The 27,041-nt window shown below is 44.9% G+C and overlaps 1 protein-coding gene across 2 annotated transcripts in view; it reads left to right on the top strand.

Moving 5' to 3' along the window:
• Positions 1–27,041, top strand: part of myo7aa (myosin VIIAa) — a 152,878-nt gene that overhangs the window by 15,981 nt on the left and 109,856 nt on the right. For both annotated transcript variants that reach the window (XM_048532748.2, XM_059646833.1), the window contains exons 5-14: positions 2,743–2,864; positions 4,126–4,268; positions 7,396–7,509; positions 11,918–12,071; positions 13,991–14,067; positions 16,105–16,224; positions 18,157–18,299; positions 20,105–20,315; positions 23,727–23,862; positions 26,118–26,224. In XM_048532748.2, the coding sequence (XP_048388705.1) occupies positions 2,743–2,864; positions 4,126–4,268; positions 7,396–7,509; positions 11,918–12,071; positions 13,991–14,067; positions 16,105–16,224; positions 18,157–18,299; positions 20,105–20,315; positions 23,727–23,862; positions 26,118–26,224 (1,327 nt within the window). The remainder of the gene's footprint in view (positions 1–2,742; positions 2,865–4,125; positions 4,269–7,395; positions 7,510–11,917; positions 12,072–13,990; positions 14,068–16,104; positions 16,225–18,156; positions 18,300–20,104; positions 20,316–23,726; positions 23,863–26,117; positions 26,225–27,041) is intronic.

The raw sequence follows: 27,041 nt of genomic DNA, 5'->3' as shown, positions 1-27,041 counted from the left end.
TCTGACTTATTAGTTTAAACTGCAGGAACTAGTTGCAGAAAGTAGACCAGCTTTCTTTTAGCTTTGGATACTCCCACCGGAGAATGAGAAAGACATACACCACCTCCCCTTCCCAAAGCTTCTCATTGTATCGTTCACACCCACAAGCTGTCCAGCTAGGATAACTCTGGCCCCTGTGTTGGGCAGATGGCCGTTAGCCTGTGACATTGTGACCAGTTGTGGGAGCCTAAACAACCTGTTAAATGAATAGTCTTTCTTTGTACATAGACCACCAACCTCACACCTGAGAGCCAACTTGCCGCCTCTTGCATCACAACTTTCCTTTCCACCTGTTTTTGTCCTCTACAAAGCTGGCTGCAATACATTGCCTCCCCTCCCTCCCTCCTTCCAAGCCATTAGCATGATACCAATCCTCTGCACTTGCCAGCCCACCTCTGCCCCCCCAACTGCATGTACATGATTGTGTGTTTCAGTAAATTTTGTTTTTTAAAAGGTATAGTGGCTCCTTGCTCATTCCTTTTATTTTTAAAAAAAAAGTCCTTTTCCCAGCTTTTCCACAAACTAGAGCAAAGTAAAATAAACCAATATGATCTTTGTGTTAAAAACACTTGACTCTGAATCTAAAATGATTGACAGTGAAGTCAGTTAACTTTTGTGAAGAAGCAAGATTGAAGTGTATTGTGTTTGGATTTATTTCAGCCAGAACACCTAAAGGAGTAATACACACGTCCATCTCTTGATTTGTCCACAAGGCATGTTTTGCCTGTGACCGGCAGGGTTGAGTGCTGGATAATGAAGGCTTTTATGTCAGGAGCTCTAGAGACTGGTGTTTAAAAGTAAACCTTTAGCTAAGTGTCCAGAAGAAGTGGTTTGGTTGTGGAGTATTTGATCCTTGACAGGAGATAGATCACAATAAGCATACAGTGGAATATCATCCTCACCAAAACTAAAATTGGGTATAGTCTTTGCATAATGGGTAACTGCAATTCCAGTGACCCCCCCCGCCCAAACTTCACAGTTGGGATGGGGTATTGCTTCGCTGCCGTTTTGGATTCAAGTGGGTTCCCTTCCAGGTTGCTATTGAACTGTCTGATTTTAAGAGGGATGTTTCTTTGAATGATTGGCTTCACCTGTAAAGCCATCAAAAGTAGGAACAGACTTAGACCATTTGGCCCCTTGGACACGCTCTGCTCTTTGCCCTTCAAGATCATGGCTGATCTGACATTCCCCTCATCCACTTTTTCCTGCCCTTTTCTTGTGACCCTTGATTTCCCTGACTGATCAAGGATGTATCTATCTCGGCCTTAACTACACACAAGGACCTGGCCCCCACAGTTCCGTGTGGCAAGGAGCTTCAAAAGAGAAACCTCTGAGAAGAAATTCGTCCTTATCTCAGTCTTCGATTGGCACCCATTTATTCTGAGACTGTTCTCTGGCCCTAGATTCTTTGGGGGGGAGGGAAAGTCTCCACATTAACCCTGTTAAACCCCTTTTTAATCCTGTATGTTTCAATGAGACCACCTCTCATTCTTCTAAACTCCTCCAGTCAATAGTCACGCCTCTTTTTAACCTTTGGCCAGAAGACAATCCCTCCATATTGGGATCATCCTTTTGACCTCTTCTGAACTGCCTCCAATAAAATAATATCTTCCTTTTAAATAAGGGGACCTAAACTGTTCATGGTGCTCCAATGTGGTCTGCCCAGCACCTTGTATGGTTACAGTAAGACTTCCCTCCTCTATACTCTGACCCTCTTGAAATAAGGGTCAACGTTCCATTTCCCTTCCTGATTACCTGCTGCCCCTGTGCGCTGGTTTTCTGTGCTTTGTGCAAAATTCTCCCGAGTCCCTTTGTCGCAGTTTTCTACTACTGTTTCTAAAAAAAAACTTCTCTTGTTCTCCCTTCCAAAATGAACACCTTTACATCTTCCCACGTTTTACTCTGCTTGCCAGTGTTTTGCCAACTTAACCATCAATATCTCTCTACAAAATGCTTGTATCCCCTTTGCAACTTGCCTTTCCATCTTTTTTTTCCCCCTCTGTCATCTGCAAATCCTAGCTACAATACACTTTGTTTCCTTTCTCCAAGCCACTAGCATGATGCCATTCCCCTGTGTTCATCCATTAACATGGACAGTCCCAGCATTGATCCCTGTGGAGCTTGTAAGTTGCCAGCAATATAATTAAAATGACTGATTTTGACTGGTATTAAAGTTTTTTTAAGATTGTATCCTTTTCTAAAACAAACAAGACCAGTTTTCATTAAAATCCCTTGATGTGCAGAGGAGCAGGATTTTTGAATTTGAATGCTGCCTCCCCGAAAACCAAGGTTCAAATGGCGCTTCAGTGACTGATATTATAAAGGAAGCCCTTTAATAAAATTAACTCTCTCTGGGTTGTCTATGACCTAAGTGACCATGTGCTAGCTGTCAAGTGGGTTGGAATTCTGACAGGACAGCAAGCAGGAGATTCTTCAGATTTTCCATTCTGCCTCTACCTGTCCAGGGTCCTTTAGTTCAATTTCTATCAATCTTTGCTTATCCAGGGTCCTGTTCCAATCCCATACCTCTCGCACATTCAGTTGTTACTGAAAGTGGGCAACATAAACACACTGTACAAATGGCTTGGGTGTGCTTTTTGTACTGACATTGTAGTGGGATATAAATGGTCTTATTTGGCTAAAGGGCTAGCGTTAGAATGTGAATCTAATCTGTTGTTTTCTTTGTTTTTCCTTTGTCTTTAGTGGTGAGTCTGGGGCTGGGAAAACAGAGAGCACAAAACTGATCCTGCAGTTCCTGGCAGCTATTAGTGGCCAGCACTCCTGGATAGAGCAGCAAGTGCTTGAAGCAAATCCCATTCTGGAAGGTGAGCTGGACAAAGAGTTGAGGTCCTGAGCATGCGGTATCCAGCAGAGAATGTGGCAAGATGCATGGGGAGTGACTTTTTTTTACAACTCTTACGCATGCTATAAATATAGCAATCGCTCAACAATTAATTGTATATTCACTTGTTTATTTTTTAATAAGTATTGCTTTACTGTGGGCTCAAAAGCACCCTTTTTTTACAACTCTTACGCATGCTATAAATATAGCAATCGCTCAACAATTAATTGTATATTCACTTGTTTATTTTTTAATAAGTATTGCTTTACTGTGGGCTCAAAAGCACCCTTTTTTGTTTGTTGTTATTGTCATTCGCTTGTGGGCATCACTAGCTGGTACAGCATTTATGGCCTGTCTCTAGTTGCCCTTGGTGACAGTGAGCTGTCACCATGACCTCCTGCTGTGGGTTACCCCACAATGTCCTTAAGGAGGGAGTTCCAGAATTTTTGACCCAGTGATGCTGAAGGAACAGCAATACGTTTCCAAGTCTGGATGGTGAGTGGTTTGGAGGGGAAATTGGAGTGGGTGGTGTTTCCATGTCTTTGCTGCCCTTGTCCTTCTAGATGGATTTTGGTTGTGGGTTGGAAAGGTGTTGTCTGAGGGTGGATTTCCGCAGTGCATCTTGTGGCTAATAGTCACATCAGTGATGGAGTGAGTGGATGCTCTGTCCTTTCAGCACATCAAAGGACCTAATGAGGTACAAGGGGGAGGTCACCATACATTTGGATGATAAGGTCAGTTTTAGAAGGGTGAGAGTAAAGATGGAGGGGTTCAGGAAGTGAATCCCAAAACTTCCAGACCGCTGAAGGCATGGCCACCATTGGTCGAGCAAATGTGGTGAGGAGGGGGTGGGGTTGTGGGTTTGGTGGGGGGTGGAAGGGCAGAATTGAAGGAGCATGAAGTACAAGGCTGGAAGCGGCTATGCAAGTGCAGAGGACAAGACGAAGTTAGAGGGGTTTTTCATTTTGGGATCAAGCGAAGGGAACAGTGCTTATCTGAAGTTGTTTGAATTTACTGCATCTGAGGCTGAACACAGTGCAAATGTCCAAGTGCAATGGAACGTCATTAGAACGTGAAAGGAATAGAACAATGTTGCTCATGGTACTGTGCCGTTATAGAACAGACAGCTACCGATCTCTGTTCTGTCTTTCCAAGACGGAGTAGGCTGCCTGGGGTTCTTGCTTTCTTGCTTTCTTGCTTTCTTGCTTTCTTTCCATCCCTGAACCTGTTATGTGTTTCCTCAGCATTTGGGAATGCGAAAACGATCCGGAATGATAATTCCAGCCGTTTTGGGAAATACATCGATATCCACTTTAACAAGAGGGGTGCCATTGAAGGAGCCAAGATTGAACAATATCTGTTGGAGAAATCTCGGGTCTGTAGACAGGTAATTACACACGGGAAGGAATGGTGGGCGCGGGAGTCTCCTTTATTACAGGAAGCACTACTTTTTTTGCAAAAGCAAGAATTGGTGATTTTTAATAGTGATCATGTATGAGGATGGAAGGCTTTGCCTTTATAAAGCACTCCCTTCGTTTGCATGTTAGGAGTGAAAATAATTATAAGGATACAATGACTCACTCAAATGTTTTGGAGCTCAATAAGTTAATTTTGTTTGTGAGCATGATTATAGATTAAATAAAGTAGCATGGTGGTTCAGTAGTTTACACTGTTCCCTCGCAGGGCCAGGGACCTGGGTTCAGTTCCATCTTCGTGCAACTACCTGTGTGGAGTTTGCACATCCTCCCTGTGTGTGGGTTTCCTCCGGGTGCTCTGGTTTCCTCTTGCTGTCCAAAGATGTGCAGATTAGGTGGGTTGGCCATAGGAAACGTAGGGATAAAAAGATAAGATAGGGGTTTGCCTCTGGGTTGGATCCTCTTCAGAGGGCCAGTGTGGACTTGATGAGCTGAATGGCCTGCTTCCACACTGTCGGGATTGTACAGTTTATAAAATAACTTTGGGGAAATTATAGCAGTTAAATAAAATAATTGTGTTAATAAATGACTGAAATAACTCAAATTGGAAAGAGAAAAAGGCATTTACCAGCTAATGACAACTTTACCAGTACCTAGCACCAGTGTAGCCAAAGGATTGGCCAATACACAGCTGAATTGGGCTGTTTGAACAGTTTCTCTCCCCCGCCCCACAAAAGAAAAGGTGGTTGCTGCTGTGATTTTGATTGTGTGCACACATGGCACTTGCGAGTCAGGTCAGGCTGTCTCCTTTTCAAGATCTTTATCTCCATTTATATCGTGTGGATCCTCTTCCAACATCACCTCTCTCCCCCAATCCCTTGCTCTCCCCACCCTACACCATACCCTATTTCAGGTGATGACTGCCAGTTTACAAAAAGGACAAGCTGAACAGTCCTACAAAGCATCTTTTGAAAAAGATCATGTCCAACTTTGTGTTCTACAGCCTTTTGTTTAAAATAGCAGTGATTTGGATCCACACCAAATGGTTCTTGTTCTTTCTCTCCAGTCAGAAATCTGTTTTTGTTTTACAGCCCACTGTCTTGGAAAAAGGTGTTTTGTATTTGCTGCATCTCAACACTTCACTTTGTCTGCTGAAACTAAAGTATCAGATTATCTCGCTGGCCCTAGTTTCCCTTGATTAGCATTTTGGTTTTTGTCAGTCCTCTTGAGGTCTATTTTGAGTGATTCATTCTCATTCCGGAGATTCCATTGGAAGGCATGATGGACAACATTCACAGTATCTCCAGAATTATTGTGGCTCAAGAGGCCATTCAGCCCATCAACTCTAATACCTAGTCTGGTTGTATTACCAACCTTTTCTGCCTCTTCCCCATATTGCTACAGGTCATTACAATTCAAAAAAAATCATTCCATTTCCTCTGAAATGCCTGAGTTGTGCCTCTACCACACTTCCAGGCAGTGTTTCTATCCTGTCACTACTCAGTGTGGAAAAAGGTATTTGTTTTCTGTCATTACCCTTGCTTTGTTTACACATCACTTTAAATCCACGCCACTTTCGTTCTTGTTTTTACAAGCAGGAACGTCTTCCTATCTACTCTGCCCAGCCTGCTGACGATTTTGGAAACTTTAATCGAATCTCCCCTCAACTGTCGGCCCAAGGAGAATGGCCCCAATTCCTTCTGTCTGTCTCCCCTTCTTCCTCCGCTCCCTCCTCTTTCTCCCCCCCCCCCCCCCACCCACCACCACATTCACATCTTTCCTGTAATGTGGCAACCAGTTCTGTGCATTGTTGAATATGCCTTGTCCGAATTCAACATCACCACCTTACTCTTGTGTTCTGTGCCCCTATTAATAAAGCCAAGAACAATGTCTGCTTTATTTACTGCTCTTGCCACCTTCAATAAACTGGACACATTATACACCCAGCTCCCTCTGCTCCTGCACTCCCTTCAGAATTGTAGCCCCTACTTTGTTTTCCAGTTTATCTGCCTACTCCTGAATTTGTTGTACAAAGGTTTTCTTGAACCTTTCCGTTGGGTGAATATGGTCCTGGTTTGTGACCAGTATCATGCCCATGTGAGGAAATTCTAGAATCGGTAGTAGTGACATGTCTAAAGTAGAGAGTTCCAGCTCTAACTTTTGCAAGTGTAGGCCCAAGGGGGATTTTTGAAAGCAACACAATGTAGACACAACATTTGTTGAGATTGTTCCGATTTTAAATAGGTAGCTTAGAGAAAGAAAATCACCATCTGTTGTTTCAAAGACTTCACGATATTGACTGCGGCCTGGGATCAATAGCTGTGCCCATTAGGATTGCTACACAGACTCTGGAAAAGTCCCAAAACAACAACAACTGCTCAGCAAGGAGAAGGAGATAGGGCTGAGTTCATATTCAGTTGACAGCTTCAGTTGACAACTTCAAAAGGCTCTTGAAGGAGCCACTGTTTGGCTACTGAATCGAGGTTTGTTTGTACAACTGACAATTTGAGGGCACTTAAAATATTTTATTTCAGAAGTTTTTAAATATTTAACATGAGGTGGCATTCCTTTTGGGTTGGTCGTTTGCAATGTATTCTCTTACATCCAAAACAGTTCTTAGGCTGTCCCTACTGAGTGTGCATTCTCTTGAAGGGGTGTGGGGAGGGGGCTGAATGGCCTAACAGCATTGAACAAAACTGGCTGAAGCGTTGGAAAACTGAAGCGAGTAGGGGGGAGTGCTTTAGTTTGGGAGTAGGGTGGGCATGGACTAGTCGGACTGAGGGGTCTGTTTGTTTTAGTGCTGTTTTGACTCTAAATGACCAGTTGTCCGCAGCGTAAAGGGGGAGGCTTTACTCCAACACACTTCACACCCCAGGAGTGAGAGCTCTCCATTGCCTATCAGAGAGGAGCCTGTTACCCACCTTTGGCAGTGGGAATCTGGTCCTTGGTGCAGACAATGCAGTTAAATAATACCATTTTGTTTAGGAATTTTGACCCTATTAAAACATTCCAGCAGTTGGCCAACCAGTTCAGTTTAATTTGCTGTCCTCGTATGTTGTTTTTGTAAATTGTTTTCCATTTGTTCCACCTTCTCTGTAGGCTGATGGGGAGAGGAACTATCACATCTTTTATTGTATGTTGATGGGAATGAGCACGGACCAGAAGAAAGTACTGGGTCTGAGCAGAGCTAAGGATTACACCTACTTAACAATGGTGAGACCTGAATGGAGTTGGGGGGGTTGGGGTACTGTTTGTTTGTTTTTTGAGGCACATTCAATGCATTGATCCTGAATGGGTGGTAGTGAGTGATTAAAGGCAGACTTGTGGATCTGCAGGGGAAAAACTGCATTTATGACAATCTGAACATGTCCCACTCTTTAGACACTTAAGCGACTTTCTTGGATATGCACACGGAGGATAGTAAAATGTAGGGGATGCGGGGATCTCAGTAGGATAATAGGTCAGCACAACATCGTGGGCCCAAGGGCCTGTACTGTTCCATGTTCAGTTGGCAGCTCATGAAATATAGTCGCTGGCATTCAGGAAATGCAGGTAAAGTCTGAGCACAGCAGGATAATCTGTACTAACTGGAAGGCTAACATCTTTAAGGCAGAATTTGTCGTTTGCAGTAGTGCCTTACAGAACCTCTTTGTGGCTTTAGACGAGGCCACGACACTGTAGGAAGGAGTGAGGAAGGGTCCCTTGACCCAAAACATTAACTCTGGTTTCTCTCCACAGCTGCAGCCAGATCTGCTGAGCTTTTGCAGCAGTTTGAGTGGAAAAAGGACACCAGATTGGTAGTCCACATTCTGGGCATGGCCTTGAATTGCAACAAGACAGATGGTGCAATTTGAAGGGCATAAAAAATGTCTCTGGAATTTGAAGTTAGTCTAATGGTGACCATGTAACTTCTTTTTGGGGGAGGCAGTAGAAAACCAGTCTGGTTCCCTAAAGCACTTTCAAGAAGGGAATCTCTCTGATCCTTTTCCAGTCTGACCTATATGTGACTCCAGACCCACAACAATGCCCTCTGAAATGCAGCCTTTGAGTTCAAGGGGTGATTAGGAATGAGCAACAAATATCCACATTTTGCACAAGAATTTATCGAAAAGCTGAGACAGCAGATGGGTCTAATGTTATATTTGAAACATGGCTCCTCCAACAACATAATATTCCCTTTGTACTGCACTGGAGATACAGCAAAGAGCTTTGGGCCTGGGTCTGTGGAGTGGGGGTTACCTTTTTACAAGGAAAGGCTATTTAGGACAGGCCTACGTCCACTGGGGTTTAGAAAAAGGTGAGTTGATCTTTGTTAACATGTAAAGATTTTGAAGAGTGAGATAATGGGAACTGCAGATGCTGGAGAATCTGAGATAACAAAGTGTGGAGCTGGATGAACACAGCAGGCCAAGCGGCATCTCGGGAGCACAAAAGCTGAAGTTTCGGGCCTAGACCCTTCAGAAAAGAGGGATGGGGAGAGGATTCTGAAGTAAATAGGGAGAGAGGGGGAGGTGGAACGCCCTTCACCTCCAAACTTCCAATTCCCCGGTCCCCAACACCACATTTTCACCATGGCTGTCCAGTCCCTATACACCTGCATTCCCCATGCAGATGGCCTAAAAGCCCTCCGTTTCTTCTTCCTGTTCCGCAGACCCGACCAGTTCCCCTCCTCCAACACCGACACCCTCACCCACCTAGCCGAACTCGTCCTCACCCTCAACTTCTCTTTCGATTCTTACCACTTCCTACAGACAAAAGGAATGGCCATGGGTACCCACATGGGACCAAGCTATGCCTGCCTCTTTGTAGGTTGCGTGGAACAGTCCCTCTTCCACACCGACACAGGCCCCAAACCCCACCTCTTCCTCCGGTACATTGATGACTGTATCGGCGCCGCCTCTTGCTCCCCAGAGGAGCTCGAACAGTTCATCCACTTCACCACCAACACCTTCCACCCCAACCTTCAGTTCACCTGGGCCATCTCCAGCACATCCCTCACCTTCCTGGACCTCTCAGTCTCCATCTCAGGCAACCAGCTAGTTACTGACTTCCATTTCAAGCCCACCGACTCCCACAGCAACCTAGAATACACCTCCTCCCACCCACCCTCCTGCAAAAATTCCATCCCCTATTCCCAATTCTTCCGCCTCCACCGCAACTGCTCCAGGATGAGGCATTCCACTCCCGCACATCCCAGATGTCCAAGTTCTTCAAGGACCGCAACTCTTTCCCCCCCCCCCCCCCCCACACACAGTGGTCGAGAACACCCTTGACCGCATTTCCCGCAACACATCCCTCACACCCCACCCCCACCACAACCGCCCAAAGAGGATCCCCCTCGTTCTCACACACCACCCCACCAACCTCCGGATACAACACATCATCCTCCGACACTTCTGCCATCTACAATCCGACACCGCCACCACCCAAGACATTTTTTCATCCCCCACCCTTCTCTGCCTTCCAGAGAGACCACTCTCTCCGTGACTCCCTTGTTTGCACCACACTCCCCCTCCAACCCCACCACACCCGGCACCTTCCCCTGCAACCGCAGGAAGTGCTACACTTGCCCCCACACCACCTCCCTCACCCCCATCCCAGGCCCAAAGATGACTTTCCATATTAAGCAGGGGTTCACCTGCACATCCGCCAATGTGGTATACTGTATCCATTGTACCCGGTGTGGCTTTTTCTACATTTGGGGAAACCAAGCGGAGGCTTGGGGACTGCTTTGCAGAACTCCTCCGCTCGGTTCGCAATAAACAACTGCACCTCCCAGTCGCAAACCATTTTAACTCCCGCCCCCCATTCTTTAGATGACATGTCCATCGTGGGCCTCCTGCAGTGCCACAAGGATGCCACCCGAAGGTTGCAGGAACAGCAACTCCTATTCCGCTTGGGAACCCTGCAGCCCAATGTTATCAATGTGAACTTCACCAGCTTCAAAATCTCCCCTCCCCCCCACTGCATCCCAAAACCAGCCCAGTTCATCCCCTCTCCCCACTGCATCTCAAAACCAGTCCAGCCTGTCTCTGCCTCCCTAACCCGTTCTTCCTTTCACCCATCCCTTCCTCCCACCCCAAGCCGCACCTCCGTCTCCTACCTACTAACCTCATCCCACCTCCTTGACCTGTCCGTCTTCCCTGGACTGACCTATCCCCTCCCTACCTCTCCACCTACACTCTCTCCAACTATCTTCTTTACTCTCCATCTTCAGTCCGCCTCCCCTTCTCTCTCCCTATTTATTCCAGAAACCTCTCCCCATCTCCCTCTCTGAAGGGTCTAGGCCTGAAACGTCAGCTTTTGTGCTCCTGAGATGCTGCTTGGCCTGCTGTGTTCATCCGGCTCCACCCTTTTTTAGCCCAACCAGTCCATGGGGAATGTAATTCCAAACTAAGCTAATCCTGCCTGCCCGCCAGCTCCTAGCCCATAACTCTCAACTCTTCCCATTCGTGTACCTGTACTTGTCTTTTAAATATTAATTGTACCTGTAACTGTGTGTGTGTTCAGTCGTGACGTCACCAGGTCTACACACAAGGCAACAACCGATAACTATATCTCATCATTTTACAAACGTCTATTGGGTCGCCCCTCAACCACCTAAACTCCAGTGGAAGAGGTCCCAGCCCCTCCTTTCCAACTGAAACCCTCCATTCCTGGCAACATCCTGTTCAATCCCTTCTGAACTCTTGCCTCCAGCTTGCTAGCAACCTTCCTATAACTGGCCGACCAGAACTGGACACAGTACTCCAGAAGAGGCTGTACCGAATGCCCTGTACAACCTTGACGTGACATGCCAACTCCTGTACTGCAAGGACTGAGCAATGGAGGCAAGCATGCCGAATGCCTTTTTTTAATGCCCCCCATCTTTCCCCCCCCCCCCCCCCCATTGATGCCGGTAGCTCTTCCAGCAACTTATTCTGTTTTTGTTTCTGATTTATAGCATTCGCAGTCCTTTCTGCTTTTCCAAGGATTATATACCTGAACAGCTGGGTCTCTGTTCTACAGCACTACCCAAGGTCCTACCATTATTTGTACAAACCCTACCCATGTTTGTACCAAAATGCAATACCTTGTGCTTAGCCAGACTGAATTCCATCTGCCATTTTTTTTCAAACTGTTGACCCATTTGATCAAGATCCCTCTCTAACCTTGGCATACCTTCTTCGCTGCCTACTATGCCACCAATTTTGGTGTTGTCAGCAAATTTACTAACCATTGCCTTCAACATTATCCTCCAAATCGTTAAAAAGAAGACCTAGAACTGGTCCCTGCGGAACACTGCTGGTCACAGGTAGTGTCCCCACCCCAGACCAGGAGGCCTGGGTTCAAGCCCCACCCTGCTTCAGAAGTGTGTTATAACCTCACTGAGCAGTTTGATTATATTTTTTAAAAAAACGGTCAAGTTCCCTGACTCTAACGTCTTTTCAGCTCTCCTCTTCTGATTCACTCAACAGATATTTGATGTCTTTCCCAGAGACCAATTCTAGATTTCCTCTAGCCTGGGCGAAATGTTCCTCTCGTGCATTAATGCACAAAGACTCCTCACGTTGACCACACTCCATGCAGCTCCACACCCTTTGCCTAAGCATGGCTGATACTGTATTGCATTGTGTTTCAGGGGCAGTGCACCTTCTGTGATGGCCGTGATGATGATAAAGAGTACGCCAACATTCGCTCTGCCATGAAGGTTCTCATGTTCACTGACACGGAGAACTGGGAGATCTCCAAGCTGATGGCTGCAATTCTGCACATGGGCAACCTGGCTTATGAACGTAAATTTGTAGATTTTTTTTGAAGTTGAAGGAGAACTGGGAATTGAGATCAGTGGGCATGCTTTTTACCGAGAGTGACTTGTTGCTGCATTTCCATCAATAACCGAAAGGAGGTAGTGTTGTCTTTTTGAACCAGTGACAGATGGTTCATGTAATGTTGAGGATCCCTGAGGCTTTTTGAAGGAGCACAATTTTATGCTGTGTTTCTGGTCAATGTTGTTCTTTTCATACAACACATTGAAGCTGTCCAAATGGCTTTGTCCCTGAGACCACTTTTATGGATTGTGCTGTTGCCAACATTTATCATTTGGCAAACAGTTGGAAAGAAGCTTGGGGACTGCTTTGTGGAACACCTATGCTCTGTTCCCACTGAACAGCTGCACCTCCTAGTCATGAACCATTACATCGCACCCCCCCCCCCCCCCCCGAACCCCAGCCCCATTCCTCAGACGGCATGTCTATCCTGGGCCTCTGCAGTGCCACAACGATGCCACCCGAAGGTTGCAGGAACAGCACCTCGTTTCATTTGAGAACCCTGCAGCCCATTGGTCTCAATGTGGATTTCACAAGCTTCAAAATCCCCCCCCCCCCCCCCCCCCCCCCCCCGTCCTTCCTCCCACCTCAAGCCCCATCCCCATCTCCTACCTACGAACCTCATCCCACCCCCTTGACCTGTCTGTCCTCCCTGGACTGACCTGTCTCCTCCCTAACTCCCCACCTACACTCGTCTCTACTGGCTCCACCCCCACCTCCTTTGACTTGTCTTTCTCTACTTCACCTAGCTTCTCCTCTTATTCATCTGCTATCCACCTCTCCCTCTCTGCCCCATTTATGTCAGAATGCCCTTCCCCTCCCCCATTTCTGAAGAAGGGTCTAGGCCCGAAACGTCAGCCTTCCTGCTCCTGTGGTGCTGCTTGGCTTGCTGTATTCATCCAGCTTTACACCTTGTACCAGAGATGACAAATTGTAGCCTGTTTCTGGATTAAGCTGTCTGCACACTATCACTGTGTCAAATATCTTGTCCCACTGCATGAACAAAGCAGCAATACAAATGCAAATTTCAATGACTTCAGGTACTTGTTAGTAAAAGGTACAGCAAATCCTTCTGCAGTCCTATTGCCACTACTTTTGTTCACAATCCAAAATAAAAATCAAAACATTTGGGCTTTATGCTCCCCAAAGCCTGTCCCACCAACTACAAGGCACAAGTCAGGAGTGTGATGGAATACTCCCCACTTGCCTGGATGAGTGCAGCTCCAACAACAGCCAAGAAGCCTGACACCATCCAGGACAAAGCAGCCGCTTGATTGGCACCACATCCACCCCCTCTACCACCGATGCTCAGTAGCAGCAGTGTGTACTATCTACAAGATGCACTGCAGGAATTCACCAAAGATCCTCATACAGCACCTTCCAAACCCATGACCACTTCCATCTAGAAGGCCAAGGACAGCAGATACATGGGAAAACCAGCTCCTTTTGTAAGTTTCCCTCCAAGCCACACTCAGCCCGATTTGGAAACACATCACAGTTCTGTCAGTGTTGCTGGGTGAGAATCCTGGAATTCCCTCCCTAAGGGAATTGTGTCTACCTACAGCAGATGAATTGCAGGGGTTCAAGAAGGCTGTTCAGCACTGTCTCTTCGGACAGCTGGGAGTGGGGCCGAGAGGCTGGCCAGCCACCAACCACCCATGTCCGTGAATAAATAAGTTTTTTAACTGTCTGCTTGAAAGTTCTGTTGTCACTCGATGCACCTGTGTATTATGCATATTACTGGCAGTGTGGTTCAGCATCTTGTAATTGCAGAGCAGCTGGGATCCTGGTGTTTGGTCTCCCAATATAACAAGCAAGGAAATTAGATGTTTATTCAAATTGCAATCGAGATAATTTACTTTTTGTTTATCCTGACGATCCTTCAGCTCGAATGTATGACAATTTGGATTCATGTGAGGTTGTATACTCCACACACCTGATGTCTGCTGCCACGCTCCTCGAGGTGAATCTGTTTTTTTAACTTTACCTCAATGCCAGTTTGTCTATGTCTATTCAAAAACAGTACAGCTCTCTAGTAGAAAACAAGCTCTGGCTCCATTTGATAACATCAGCGTGCTCTGGAAAAAAAATTGTTTGTACCACTGAAATGCTCGGGAGGGAAGTAGGAAACGCAAGTGGTCTGTGTCTGAAACCACTTGTATTTTGAGTTTTTTAACAGTGCGGAGCTGGAGGGACACAGCAGGCCAGGCAGCATCAGAGGAGGAAGAAAGCTGATGTTCGGGGTCAGGCCCCTTCTTCAGAAATGTATTTCCAGCTCCACCCTGTGTTGAGTTGAAAATACAAGTGGTTTTGATCATCAGATGCCATTTCCACCACCTCCAGAGAGATGGTGCCACCAGACACACATTCCCATTCCCATCCCATCCCATCCCCTCCCCTCCCTTGTCCACCTTTCGCAGGGACCATTTCCTCCAGGACGCCTGGCCCACACTTTCTTCACCTCCGCACAGCTCTACAGCATTGTCTTCTGTAACCAGCGAAGCAACACTTCACCTGCACTTTCCAGAATCTAGTCTGTGCATTTGCTGCTCACAATGTGGTCTCCTCTACATTGGGGAAACGAAGCATTGTCTTGGCGACCACTTCACAGAACATCTACATTCTGCTCACAAAGACCCTGAGCTACCTGTTGCCTGCCACTTTAACGCACCACTCTGCTCCCTGACCAACATCTCCATCTCTGGCTTATGTCAGTGTTCCAGCAAAACCTAACACAAACTGGAAGAACAACACCTCATTTCCCACTTGGGGACCCTACAGCCCTCTGGACTCAATATTGAGTTCAATAATTTTAGGACGTAAACTCTCTCCCATGTCTCGGCCTCCCACCCTGTACGCTCAGCCCTGGTACCGCAGCCTGCCATTACACACCCCCTCTTAGTCACTAAGAGACCCATTAACAACTATTCACCCTCCCAGACCTGAAATGTTGACTGTTTTCTCCTCCACAGATGCTGCTGGACCTGCTGAGCTCTTCCAGCAACTTTTTTTGTTTTTGTATTTCCAGTTTGTTTTCTTCAACACTGGTTCAAAATTCACTTTGTCCTAATAGCCCCTCCGGTCACGCAGTTCTCTTCCCCCACCCCACCACGTGCAAAATTTGAGCTGCTTCTAATAATATTGATTTCAGGAGGAGTCCATAGACTCCAAGGAGAGGGAGTAGGCTTCTTGGTACATTTTTGAGCCTATTCAGTCATTTAACTTGATCGTGGCTTATCCCCTGTCTCCATGCCATAATTCTGCACCCTTACCCACTCCCTCCCTGCACCCTTGACACTTTTTTTTTAGTGCCTTGAAATCGACCCCTTTTCTTAAGCATATTCAGTAACTTGGCCTCCATTCTTGCATGTTAGAGAACTCTATAGGCTCATCAGCCTCTGAGTGAAGCAATTTTCTTTCCATCCCATTCCAATATGGTCCACCCTTGCTCCCACGCTCCAAAAGAGTGCAGGTTGGGTAGATTGACCACATGAAAGAACGCATTGTGTCTGGGGATGTGCAGACTTGGTGGCTTAGGGGACATGTAGGGTTACGCGAATTGGGTAGGTGCAAGGCTCTTGGAGGGTCGATGTGGACTCAATGGGCCAAACAGCCCGCTTCCACACTGTAGAGAATCTGATTTCTATGAAGTGTATGCGAGGCTAAAGCATCCACAGTCCTGTGGAGTAGAGAATTCTGAAGGCCCTCGCTATTTGAGATTTTAAAAAAATAAAAAAAATTCCCTGCAGCTCCAGCCCCTGCCCATGTTTTGGATGTTTCTCCTTGTCAGAAAAATATTTGTGTTTACCCTATCAAACCCATTTTAAAACCTTTTCGAATGCCTTGATGCGATCCCCTCTCTATCTTCAGAACTCCCATGCATGCCGTATCTTGCTGTAGGACAGGCACTTGCCTATCTTGTCCTGGGATCAATTAAACAAATGATAACTTCAGAGGACACTTGTAATGTGTTAACTAGCTTCGTGCCTCCTTCCTGCAGGTTGACTGTTTGGACCTGCAGAACTGCCTGACCAGCCGTACCATTATAACACGAGGGGAAACAGTGTCCACCCCTCTTAATGTGGACCAAGCGCTAGATGTCCGAGATGCTTTTGTGAAGGTGAGATTTGCTTGCTGCATGAACTTGAACCAGAGAGAGAGCGTGCCTTTCTCTCTGAGAATGAGGGACAATTTGGAATGACCAAGCATTTAACAGCATCTCCTTGTTTATGCAACAAGTTGGCAACTGCTTGATATTTAATCCTTTCACGAAGATTATCCGAGAAAAAGTGCTAGAAGTGAGGTGGTGAGAAACTTTATTCAAAATTGTTAGGATTTGGAATGTGCTGCCTGGGTAGATTGGCGAAGGTGGACTCTTTGGAAGATCTCAAAAAACTGGAGATATATTTGAAAGTGATGGATTGAGGGGGCTAGAGATGGGGACTAGCTGGGTAGCTCTTGGGAGCTGGTACAGACATGATGGATTGAATGGCTTCCTGGCCTGTGAAATTCTGATTCCACATTGCTGTCTCAAATCTTTTCCATGGTTTTAATCTCACAGCAACAGGTTCAATTGCTAGAGCCTTTCTTATTGTGTAGATTCCAAACTAGACAGGCAGTGGACCTCTAAGGCAGTTGCACGACATTTTGACAGAGGACCTTTTAAAGGCCCTCCCTTTCAGTTACTCCCCATTCAGTGCAATCGAGTCACTGTAACAGGGCCTGTAACAGTCATAATCTCTCTGGCACAGAACTCATACTGTACCTAGGTCTGAGAAATTTCAGGGTAAACAGTGTAAGTAAACTGTTATTGATGAAACAGATGTCATGTGGCACATGTTGGGAAGCACTGGGACGATGTCAAACACCACTGTTCTGGGCCCCCAGAACATTGCCTGGGTCTCCTGAATTCAAAGTCGAGTGAAAATATTGTTAGGGAGCGTTTATGTTGACCCAGTGACACCTGAAGGAACAACAATATATTTCCAACTCAGGATGGATATCTAAAATAATAATTTTCCTGATATTAGTTTCTGTTTTCGTTGAACAGAAACTAGCATTGTTTTGTTTGGATCTCAGAATACTATCAATTACCCAATGCCCCTGTAGCCCAACTGCATGGTTTTGTTCATAGTAAGTGACATGGGATGTCTGTCATAACATGTCCTCGTAATAAACACTATTGCCTACAGGTAAAACAGTTATTCAGATTCTTTTGAATAAAAGGATATACTGAAGCAGAAAAATAGGCAAGACAGGCAAAATATTATTGCACAGAAGAAGGCCAGTCAACTCGGCTTTTGAGCCATTACTTTTGAAGAGTAGTTTGTGCAGTTCTTCTTCCCCATCTCTGCTTTGTCCTTTTATTGTCCTGTTCCATAATTAATAATCAGTTGTAAGTGCTCCTTGTGGTAGTTCCTGCAGATGACGCAGCAAGCTCTGGCTTTCCTGACATTGTTACAGAAGGTGATTTGGGGTGGACGGAGAATTAGGAATTCAAACCCTGTTTGTCAAGTCTTTCCTTAGACCTATCTGTTAGTGCCTCTGCATTAGTACCTGATTATCTTGCCAGCACCAAAGACATCCTTCACAACAACAATGTGAACTCACCTTGCTCACTTTTTTGTGGTAGTTTGCTGAGGATCATATGGAACTGAATAGGACAGACAACTTGAATTCAAATTTTTAGCCGACGGCCCATTGTGGGCTCTTTTTTTTTTTTGAGACGCTCCTTTCGTTCCCTTCCACAAGAGTACAGGGTATAAGCAGGAGCTTGGCACAAGGTAATGGGACTCATTCGAGGAGCAGGAGCAGGCAGGATGGGCCAAATGGCCACTTGTTCTGCATTGAGTGGATGCCCCTGACTTCCCGGACAAGAGAGGATGAGATTATTCAGCCTCTTGGTGACAATCTGAGCGTCTTGTTTCAGCTGTGCTGTCATTCCCTCCTTTACGGAAAAGGGGTGAAATTCTGAATTATTCAGATCAAAGAATTGCTGTATCTCCTTTTTTTGATCTGATGTAGACCATGTGTTTTGCTCCTCGTCCTTCAGGGTATCTATGGGAGGCTCTTTGTGTGGATTGTGGAGAAGATAAATGCAGCGATTTATAAACCACCATCTCGAGAGCCCAAGGTGTGGCGCCGGTCGATCGGCTTGCTGGATATTTTTGGATTTGAAAACTTCCACGTTAATAGGTAAGACAGAACAGCATCTGTTCTAGTCCTGTACGTTCCTACATCCATGGCATTGACTTTGAGGAGCAGCTTTGGTCACAGCCCATGTACTGTGCATATGTAAATAAAAGGTGGCTTTGGTGATGGGATGCCAGCCTCTGAGTGGTCGTTTCAATCTGTAATCACTTTGTTTCCCATTCTAACCCTCTAAGTGCGAAGGCCGTTTGTCTTCACTAATCCATTTTCTCATCACATGCCTATAGAAGCTTTTACATTCAGTTTGTGCATTTCCTGCCAACTTGCCTTTACACTCCATCTTCAACAATCCTCTTGTCCTGCTGTGCTAACATCTAGACTGCTCCCAACCCCCTCATCTGCTTTTTATTCTGGTGGGGGGGGATGGCGGTCATGCGGACACAAATTTGTATGTCCCTCTTTTTTTGGGGATCTAATACTAATCATTTCCTTTGTGAGCCATGATTGGGTCACCCTGTTCCATCTTATTTTTGTACAAGACAGGAATGAAAACTGTTTTAGTTCCTTCACTTCACTTTGATCATGGAAAGAAAATGTTTTTAAAAACGTAGAATTCCTGCGATCATCGCAGTCAGCTCATGCCTTGTATCATCGTCATGTCCTTTATTTCCATTCAGAGCCTTAATCTCAAAATCGATTGTTTATTTTCTAATTTTAATGTGGAATTCTGTTATTGTGGTCACACTTCCCCAGAGATGTTTACACAGCTAGATTACTGATTATTCCCTTCCCATTACGCAATATCCAGTCCACAATGGCCTGTTCTCTAGTTTGCTACTGGAAGTATTGATCTAGAAAATCATCCTGTGCACACTCCAGGATTTCTTTTCTGTGGAATTGTTGCTGTTTTTTGGGGAGTTTTCCTAATCTACATAACAAGGGTAACAATGGCCTGCTGGTATTATCACTGTTAATTCAGAGACCTAGATACTTTCTGGGGATCCAAGTTCAAATCTCTCCATGCCTGATGGTGAAATTGGAATTCAATTTGTAAAAGCAAAATCTGACCCTAGAATGACCGTGAATCCATTGTCAATTTTGTCAGAAAAAAACACATCTAGTTCACTCTGTCCTTTTTCTTTTAAGGAAGGAAACTGCCATCCTTACCTGGTCTGGCCTACATGGGTCTCCTGATGCACAGCAATGTGGTTGACCCTGAACTACCCTCTGGGCAAATAAGGACAGGCAATTTATGCTGGCCTAGCCAGTAACACCCATATCCCATGAATGAATCTTTTAAAAATGCAGATTGACTTCAATTATAATTACAGCTGTATTGTGATTTCTTGTCGGAAGTCTCTCAATACCAGATTATAGTCCAACTGGTTTATTTGAAATAACCAGCTGTTATCAGGGTGAAGGGGTAGTGCTCTGAAAACTTGCTTTCAAATAAACCTGTTGGACTATAACCTGAGATAACAAAGCGTAGAGCTGGATGAACACAGCAGGCCAAGCAGTATCACAGGAACAGGAAGACGGATGTTTCGGGCCTAGACCCTTCTTCAGAAGTGATTCCTCCTCCTCTACTGTTTGGCCTGCTGTGTTCCAGCTCTACACTGTATTATCTCAGATTCTCCAGCATCAGTAGCTCCTACTATGTCTGGACTATAACCTGATGTGTGATGTCTGACTTTGTCCATCCCAGGCCAACACTGGCACCTGCCCATCTTGATTTCTTGTGTCTCTAATGACCTGTTTTAATGCTCTCCCCAACATTTGCCACTGTTTGTGGGTCTGTATAGACACCCATGTCTTTTTTGGTGTTTTAAACATCATCTCCTTCACTGTAGCTTTGAGCAACTCTGTATCAACTTCGCCAATGAAAACCTGCAGCAGTTTTTTGTCCGCCATGTCTTCAAGCTGGAGCAAGAGGAATACAACCTGGAGAACATCAACTGGCAACACATTGAGTTCACTGACAACCAGGATGCACTTGACATGATTGCACTGAAGCCCATGAACATCATTTCCCTCATTGATGAAGAGAGCAAGTTCCCCAAGGTATGGATTCTACCCCCACCCTCAAGTGCTGGATTTTAAGTAAATGGAACTAGCTGGATAGAAACTGAGGTGGGGCAGTGTTGTCAGGCATTTGGCTTTGGATTAGTTTTTCATTTAAATTCATCACTCCCATCAATTTTGACTGTTTTTGGACAATTTCTGCCTCTGGCTCACCCTTCCAAGTGCATAAGAATCAGACTGATTCCTGAGTTGGCAGGACTGATTTTATGTGGAGATGGCAGAGTGGCTGAATAGTTTAGCCCTGTTGCCTCTCGGCATCAGGAAACCCGGGTTCAGGTCCACCCTCGGGCTCCTGTCTGGGAAGTTTGCATGTTCTCCCCGTGTTGTAGTTTCCTCCCACAATCCAGAGATGTGCAGGCTAGGTGGATGGGCAATTTTAGTGTGGCCATTCGTGTCCAGGGATGTGCAGGCTGGGTGGATTAGCCATGGAAAGAGCAGGGTTAAAGTGATGGGGAGGTGGATCTCGGTGCGATGCTCTTTAAGGGGTGGTGCAATGTGGTCTCAATGGGTGAAATGGTCTGCTCCCCCTCAGGGGTTCTATGAAGAGACTGGGTCAATTAGGAAAGTAATCACTGGAGTTTAGTGGTGGAGGTAATCCTGCAGAAATCTTTAAAACCTTTAGAAGTCTAACAAGACGAGAAGCACAGAGAGGATGTTCCTGATGACTGGGTAATACAGCACCAGCAGTTACTATATGATACACAGGTATGTAGGACAAAGATGAAGAGCAATTTGTTCACCAACTAGTGAACTTGAGTTCTCTGCAAATTGCTCACTGTAACAGTGGCAATAAAAGGTCAAATTTCCAAAGGAATTGAATGCAAGAGTAGGCAGGTTGTGTTTCAGTTCGATGGGATATTGATGAGACCACAACCGTATTGGTGACTGCTTATGGATGGATGGTAACATGTTGGAAGCAGTTCAGAGAAGTTTGCTAAACTAATCCCTGGAATGGGCAGATTGCCTTAAAGGTTATACAGGCTGGGCCTGTATTCTCTGGAGTTTAGAGTCAGGTGACTGAATCAAAGCATTTAAGATCCTGGTGGATGTGGAAAGGACGTTTCCTGTAGTGGGGGAATCTAGATAAGGGACTACCCATTTAAAATAGAGATGACGAAACATCTTTTGAGGGTTGAGTCTGTAGAACCTTTAATTTTTTAAAGCAAGCTAACTGGCTCTTGATGACCAAGGGGGTGAAAAATTTTTAACAGGGATATGCTGGAATCTAAAGTTTAAAATTGGAGCAGCCATGATCTTATTGAATGGTGGAACAGGCTTGGAGGGCCGAGTGACCTATTTTTGTTCATTGTTTGAATATACTAGAGGAGGTCAGACCCAGCTCCGTGTGAGATCCAGGCGCTAAGCCTTACTATGCAGCATACTTCCTCCTTGGATTTAATTTTGGGAGTCAGATTATGAAATTGTCATCACCTGCATTGAGACTGGGGAAGGATGAAATGGCGTTTGCAGAGCAGCTGTTTTTTTGTTCAACCAATGTGCCAGGACATTTTATGCAAAGCTCATGAAAACGTCATTGTAAAACAAACACTGGTTTCATCTTAAATAATATTCTCACCCAACAAAATTACACTTCCTAAAGCTCATGAAAATCAATCGTTAAATTAAAAGTGGAAATATCAGTGCTTCTGTTCTGTCTGCACTGTCTCTCTCTCTCTCTCTCTCTCTCTCTCTCTCTCTCTCTCTCTCTCTCTCTCTCTCTCTCTCTCTCTCGTAAGACTGTAATCATACTAAATGTGCAATTCATTCAACTGAGTCATGGTCACAGTCATACAGCGTGGAAATGGACCCTTCAGTCCAACCAGTCCCTGTAAATGATTGGATTAAATTTGGCCTATAACCTTCCAACATTTATTCGTGTACTTATCCAAAAGTCTTAAACATTGTAACTCTACCCACACCCACCACTTCCTCTGGAAGTTCATTCCACACATGAGTCCCTGTTTAATTTGCTCAAAAAAACTTTCCCCTATGCCTTAATTATTTTTCCTCTCATTGTCAAAATATGCCCCTAGCCTTGTTATCCTCCACCCTAGGGAAAAAAATCACTTGTATTCACCTTAACTCTGTCCCTCCTGATTTTTTTTTTATGTAAACCTTAATGTCTCCCCACAACTCCCCCTCCGTTCTCGGCAACAGCCCACTAAACCTCTTCTGAACCCTCTCCAGCTTAATGTTACCCTTCCTATAACTGGGCAACCAGAACTGGACACAGTAGTCCAGAAGAGGCAACACCAACACCCTCAGCATGACATGCCAACTCCTATACTCAAAGATCTGAGCAAGGAAGGCAAGTGTGCTAAATGCTTTGTAACCACCTTGTCTACGTGTAATGCAAATGTCAAAGGATTCTGTACCTGAACCTTTACCATTCATTGTACAGGTCCTACCTTTTTGGTTAAACAAAATATAATATCTTGTATCTATCCAAATTAAACTCCATCTGCCATCCCTCAGCCCATTGACTCAATTGATCAAGATCTCTTTGTAACCGTAGCTGCTTTCACTGTCCACCATACTATCATCTACTTCTGGTGTCAACTGTCTAGTTACTGGCCATGTCTTCTATATATTTCTGAGAAAAATGCAATGGAATCGTTTGTCTCATTGAAATGCACCTTGATATTGAAAGGTTGGTAACCACTGCACTAGAGTTAACAGTATAGCCACCATAGTCTTACCAGACCACAGGGCTCCTCCTCATTAGAGAGAAACACTAGTTTAATGTGAAGGTTACCACACCCCAGGTGAGGTTGAGGAGGACAGACCTTTGTGGTAAAAACCAAACTCGACAAAATTTATGAAGAAGGGCCCTGACCCAGAATGTCAACTTTCCTCCTCTTGCTGTCTGGCCTGCTGTGTTTCTCCAGCTTCACACTGTATTATCTCTGACTCCAGCATTGGCAGTTCTCAGAGATAATGGGAACTGCAGATGCTGGAGATTCCAAGATAATAAAATGTGAGGCTGGACGAACACAGCAGGCCAAGCAGCATCTCAGGAGCACAAAAGCTGACGTTTCGGGCCTAGACCCTTCATCAGAGAGGGGGATGGGGAGAGGGAACTGGAATAAATAGGGAGAGAGGGGGAGGCGGACCGAAGATATCTTCTTTACTCTCCATCTTCGGTCCGCCTCCCCCTCTCTCCCTATTTATTCCAGTTCCCTCTCCCCATCCCCCTCTCTGATGAAGGGTCTAGGCCCGAAATGTCAGCTTTTGTGCTCCTGAGATGCTGCTTGGCCTGCTGTGTTCGTCCAGCCTCACATTTTATTATCGGCAGTTCTCACCATCTTTTCAGGTACTGAGCTACCTTTTTACCTTGTTTGTAATGTTTCTTTTGAGTCTCCATTCTTTTACAGTTCTATCTCCCAACAGGGTACGGACACCACCATGTTGAACAAGCTGAATTCTCAACACAAGCTGAACACCTACTATATCCCTCCAAAGAACAACTATGAAACCCAGTTTGGCATCAGCCATTTTGCTGGAGTCGTTTACTATGAAACCAGAGGTAGGTTTCTGCATTGAATATAATGGCCAACAGTTTGGAAACTGGATTCCAGAGGCACTCAGCTCTGCCAGAAGGTACTCTGTGCTGTTTAGACTCTGCTAAGCCCATCTAAGTGTTGCATGTTATCTCGATCTCACTAACATCTCTGGTTTAACATTTGGCCGGGGAGAAGAAACTATTTGCAAATTGTGAATAGAAGATGAGAAAGGCTGTTTGCAGCAGGAGAAAATGCAGTTCTCTAATAGTATTCCAATGCAAGAATCAAAAAAAGCACAGATTTTTAGCCTGTTTGGTTCATACCGTCTATACTGGTAGTTAAACCCAGCAGTCCCTATTGTGTAACTACACCATATTATTACATTTGAAGATGAACTGAGATATTGTGCCTAGGGCTCTGGCCAGTATCCACACCTTCAATATCACAAGCAAATTCTAAAATGAAAATGGGAAGAACTGCAGATGTTGTAAATTAGAAACAAAATTGCTGGCAAAGCTCAGTAGTTCTGGCAGCACCTGTGGAGAGAAATTGAGTGACCCTTCCTCAGATCTGCAGAGTTTTTCCAGCAATTGTTTTTGTCACAAGCAAATTATTTGGTCACTTGTTTAGTTTGTGGCGGCTTACCCTGTCGTAATTAGCATACCCTACATTACAACGGTGACTTTGCTTCAGAGAGACCTCACTGAGGGTAAAGTGTTTTGGGTAATTGCGTGTTCCTTCAAAGTGCCTTGTACTTTTATGGTAACTTCTTTTCCTGCATATCTAGGCTTTAATGTATTACAAGGTCTAGGATTTTCAAATGTCAGTTTTCCTGGATGTGTAATAACAATGTGAAGATTTACAATATTATTGCTTTAGAGCTTGGAATTTAAAAGTGGAAAAACAATATATATCTTCAAGATGAAATTCTATCTTAATTTTGCATTAGAAAGCAGAAGCCAGTTTTCATTAGAGTAGTAATGGTGTATCTACAGTTTTGTTGTTTACATATACTCGTGAGGTCTTTACACTCTTGAGGTGAACAAGTCTGCATTAGGAAAACATAACAGCTGTTCATTTTCTCTATGTAAACTGGGCACAATTCTACTAAAATGAATGCAGGGGAGTTTGCATGCTTGTTTGAAGTGTTTTCAGTAGTATCAGTCTGGAATGAGATGAGTGGTTCGGCATTCAGGAAAGCTGCTGAAGTGTCGAAAGGATGACGGGTCTTTAATAGCCTTGTAGGCCTAAATTTAAGGGAAGCATGTGGCAGATATGTAATAAGTGAGCTGAGTGAGCAGCTTTCTTCCAGAAGCCCTGAAACGCCAATTGGAGGGGGTGGGTGGCGTGGTGGTAGAAGTGTGAATGTAGAGAAGGCTGTAAAGGGGACCAGTTGTAGCTATGCTTATTGGATAGACGGCATTAGCATGGAATCAGGTGACTGATCCTATACTTGTGTCTATAAGGTTGTCATGGAGAATAATAGAGCTGAACCTATCTTTCTGATATTTGTATTAATCCTGGTTTGTAGTTTTCTCTTTGCATGTTAATAAGTATTCTTTTTAAGCTAGACGTACACTAGCAGCCTCTTCTGAGTATGCTCAGTGACTGCTGTAAACAAAGTAAAAATAAGTTATGGTGTCTTTTCCTCTGGGATCTGACTTGTCCAGTATTACTGTCATCTGGGCATATAACAATCATAATGTGATCATGCCATAACTGATGACCAGAATGAGCTGAGCGAATGTTGTTGCTGTTGTCATCCAGATTTGATAAGCTCGTTCTGCAGGGTATGCATTTGAACCCTTCTGATGGAAGAGGTCCAGCAGTCAGTTTCAAATCCAAAACTGGCTTTCCCCTTAATTGACTGACTCATCTCAAAAGTAGAACATGACCAACACACAAACAGAAATTGCTCAGCAGGTCCAGCAGCAACTGTGGAGTGAAGCCTCTTCATCAGAACACTGCAGTCACCTGGACTAGAATAAAGAACCGCACAGGCCTTTGGCGCACAGAGACACTGCCAATGCATGATGCCTTTCTAAACAACTTTCTTTTGCCTTTTACCCTAATTGGAAGAGCTAACTCTCCACAGATGCTGCCAAACTTGCTGAGTTTCTCCAGCAATGTTCTTTTTTTGGTTCAGATCACCACCTGTCGCTCTTTGCTTTTATTGGAGTGCAGCATATGATCAGCTGCATTAAACTTTACCCGCCAGCATTGTTGCAATGGTCCTGTCACCTCATTTTCCACCGATCCTCTGTTTATGTTTTGTCAGGATTTTTGGAGAAAAATCGGGACACACTTCATGGAGACATCATTCAGTTGGTCCATTCCTCCAAGAATAAGTTCATCAAACAGATCTTCCAGGCTGATGTAGCCATGGTAATTACCGTTTTCTTGGTGCATTTAATTGTTATTTATCTTGTTCTGCAATATTTTTAACTCCATCCAACCAGTTGCTTCATGAACCTTAAGGGAAGATAATACTTAATCAGTTCAACGATAGAGGATAGAGCGTGTGCCAACCCATTATCCTATTTTTTATTCATTCTTGGGATATCAGCTGAAGGTGGGAATGTTGGTGTTTATTGCCTGTCCCTAATGGTGCTGGGGAAGATGGTATGGATTGGTCTATGTTGGCTGCCCATTGTTGGTAGCACTTTTTTCTGCAATTCCGAGTGGCTTGCCCAAGCCAATTCAATGGGCAGTCGGAGATGACCAGGTTGCTGAGAGTCACTGGGCACGATCGCTGCTATATTTTTAAAAAATTCTCACATGAGATGTGTGCCACTGACTGGACCAGTATTTATTACCTGCCCGCAGTTGCCCTTGAAAAGGGGATGGTGAGCTGCCTCCTTGAACCGCTGCCATCCATATGCTGTAGGTTGACCCAAAATGCCACTGGGAAGGGAATTTGAAGTTTTGTACCTGGAAACAGCAAGGAACAGTGATCGTGTGTGACTGCATCAGTAAGAGTGACTACCCCCACAGTCCTTGAAGATGGTGTCCAGCCTTCATGTTGAGACTGTCCACCATCATGTGTGGTATTATCACCATGCTAAATGAGACCTATGTCAATCGCCAGATCTAGCAACTTGAGATTGGGCATCTGTGAGGTGCTGTTGGCCATCTGCTGTTGAATACAATTCTGCTATAATCTGCAATCTTGTGGTCCAGCATGTCCCCCACTCCTCCATTC

The sequence above is a fragment of the Stegostoma tigrinum genome, chromosome 6, assembly GCF_030684315.1.
Source record: "Stegostoma tigrinum isolate sSteTig4 chromosome 6, sSteTig4.hap1, whole genome shotgun sequence".
NCBI lineage: Eukaryota > Metazoa > Chordata > Chondrichthyes > Orectolobiformes > Stegostomatidae > Stegostoma > Stegostoma tigrinum.
This window is presented reverse-complemented; position numbering and strand designations above follow the sequence as displayed.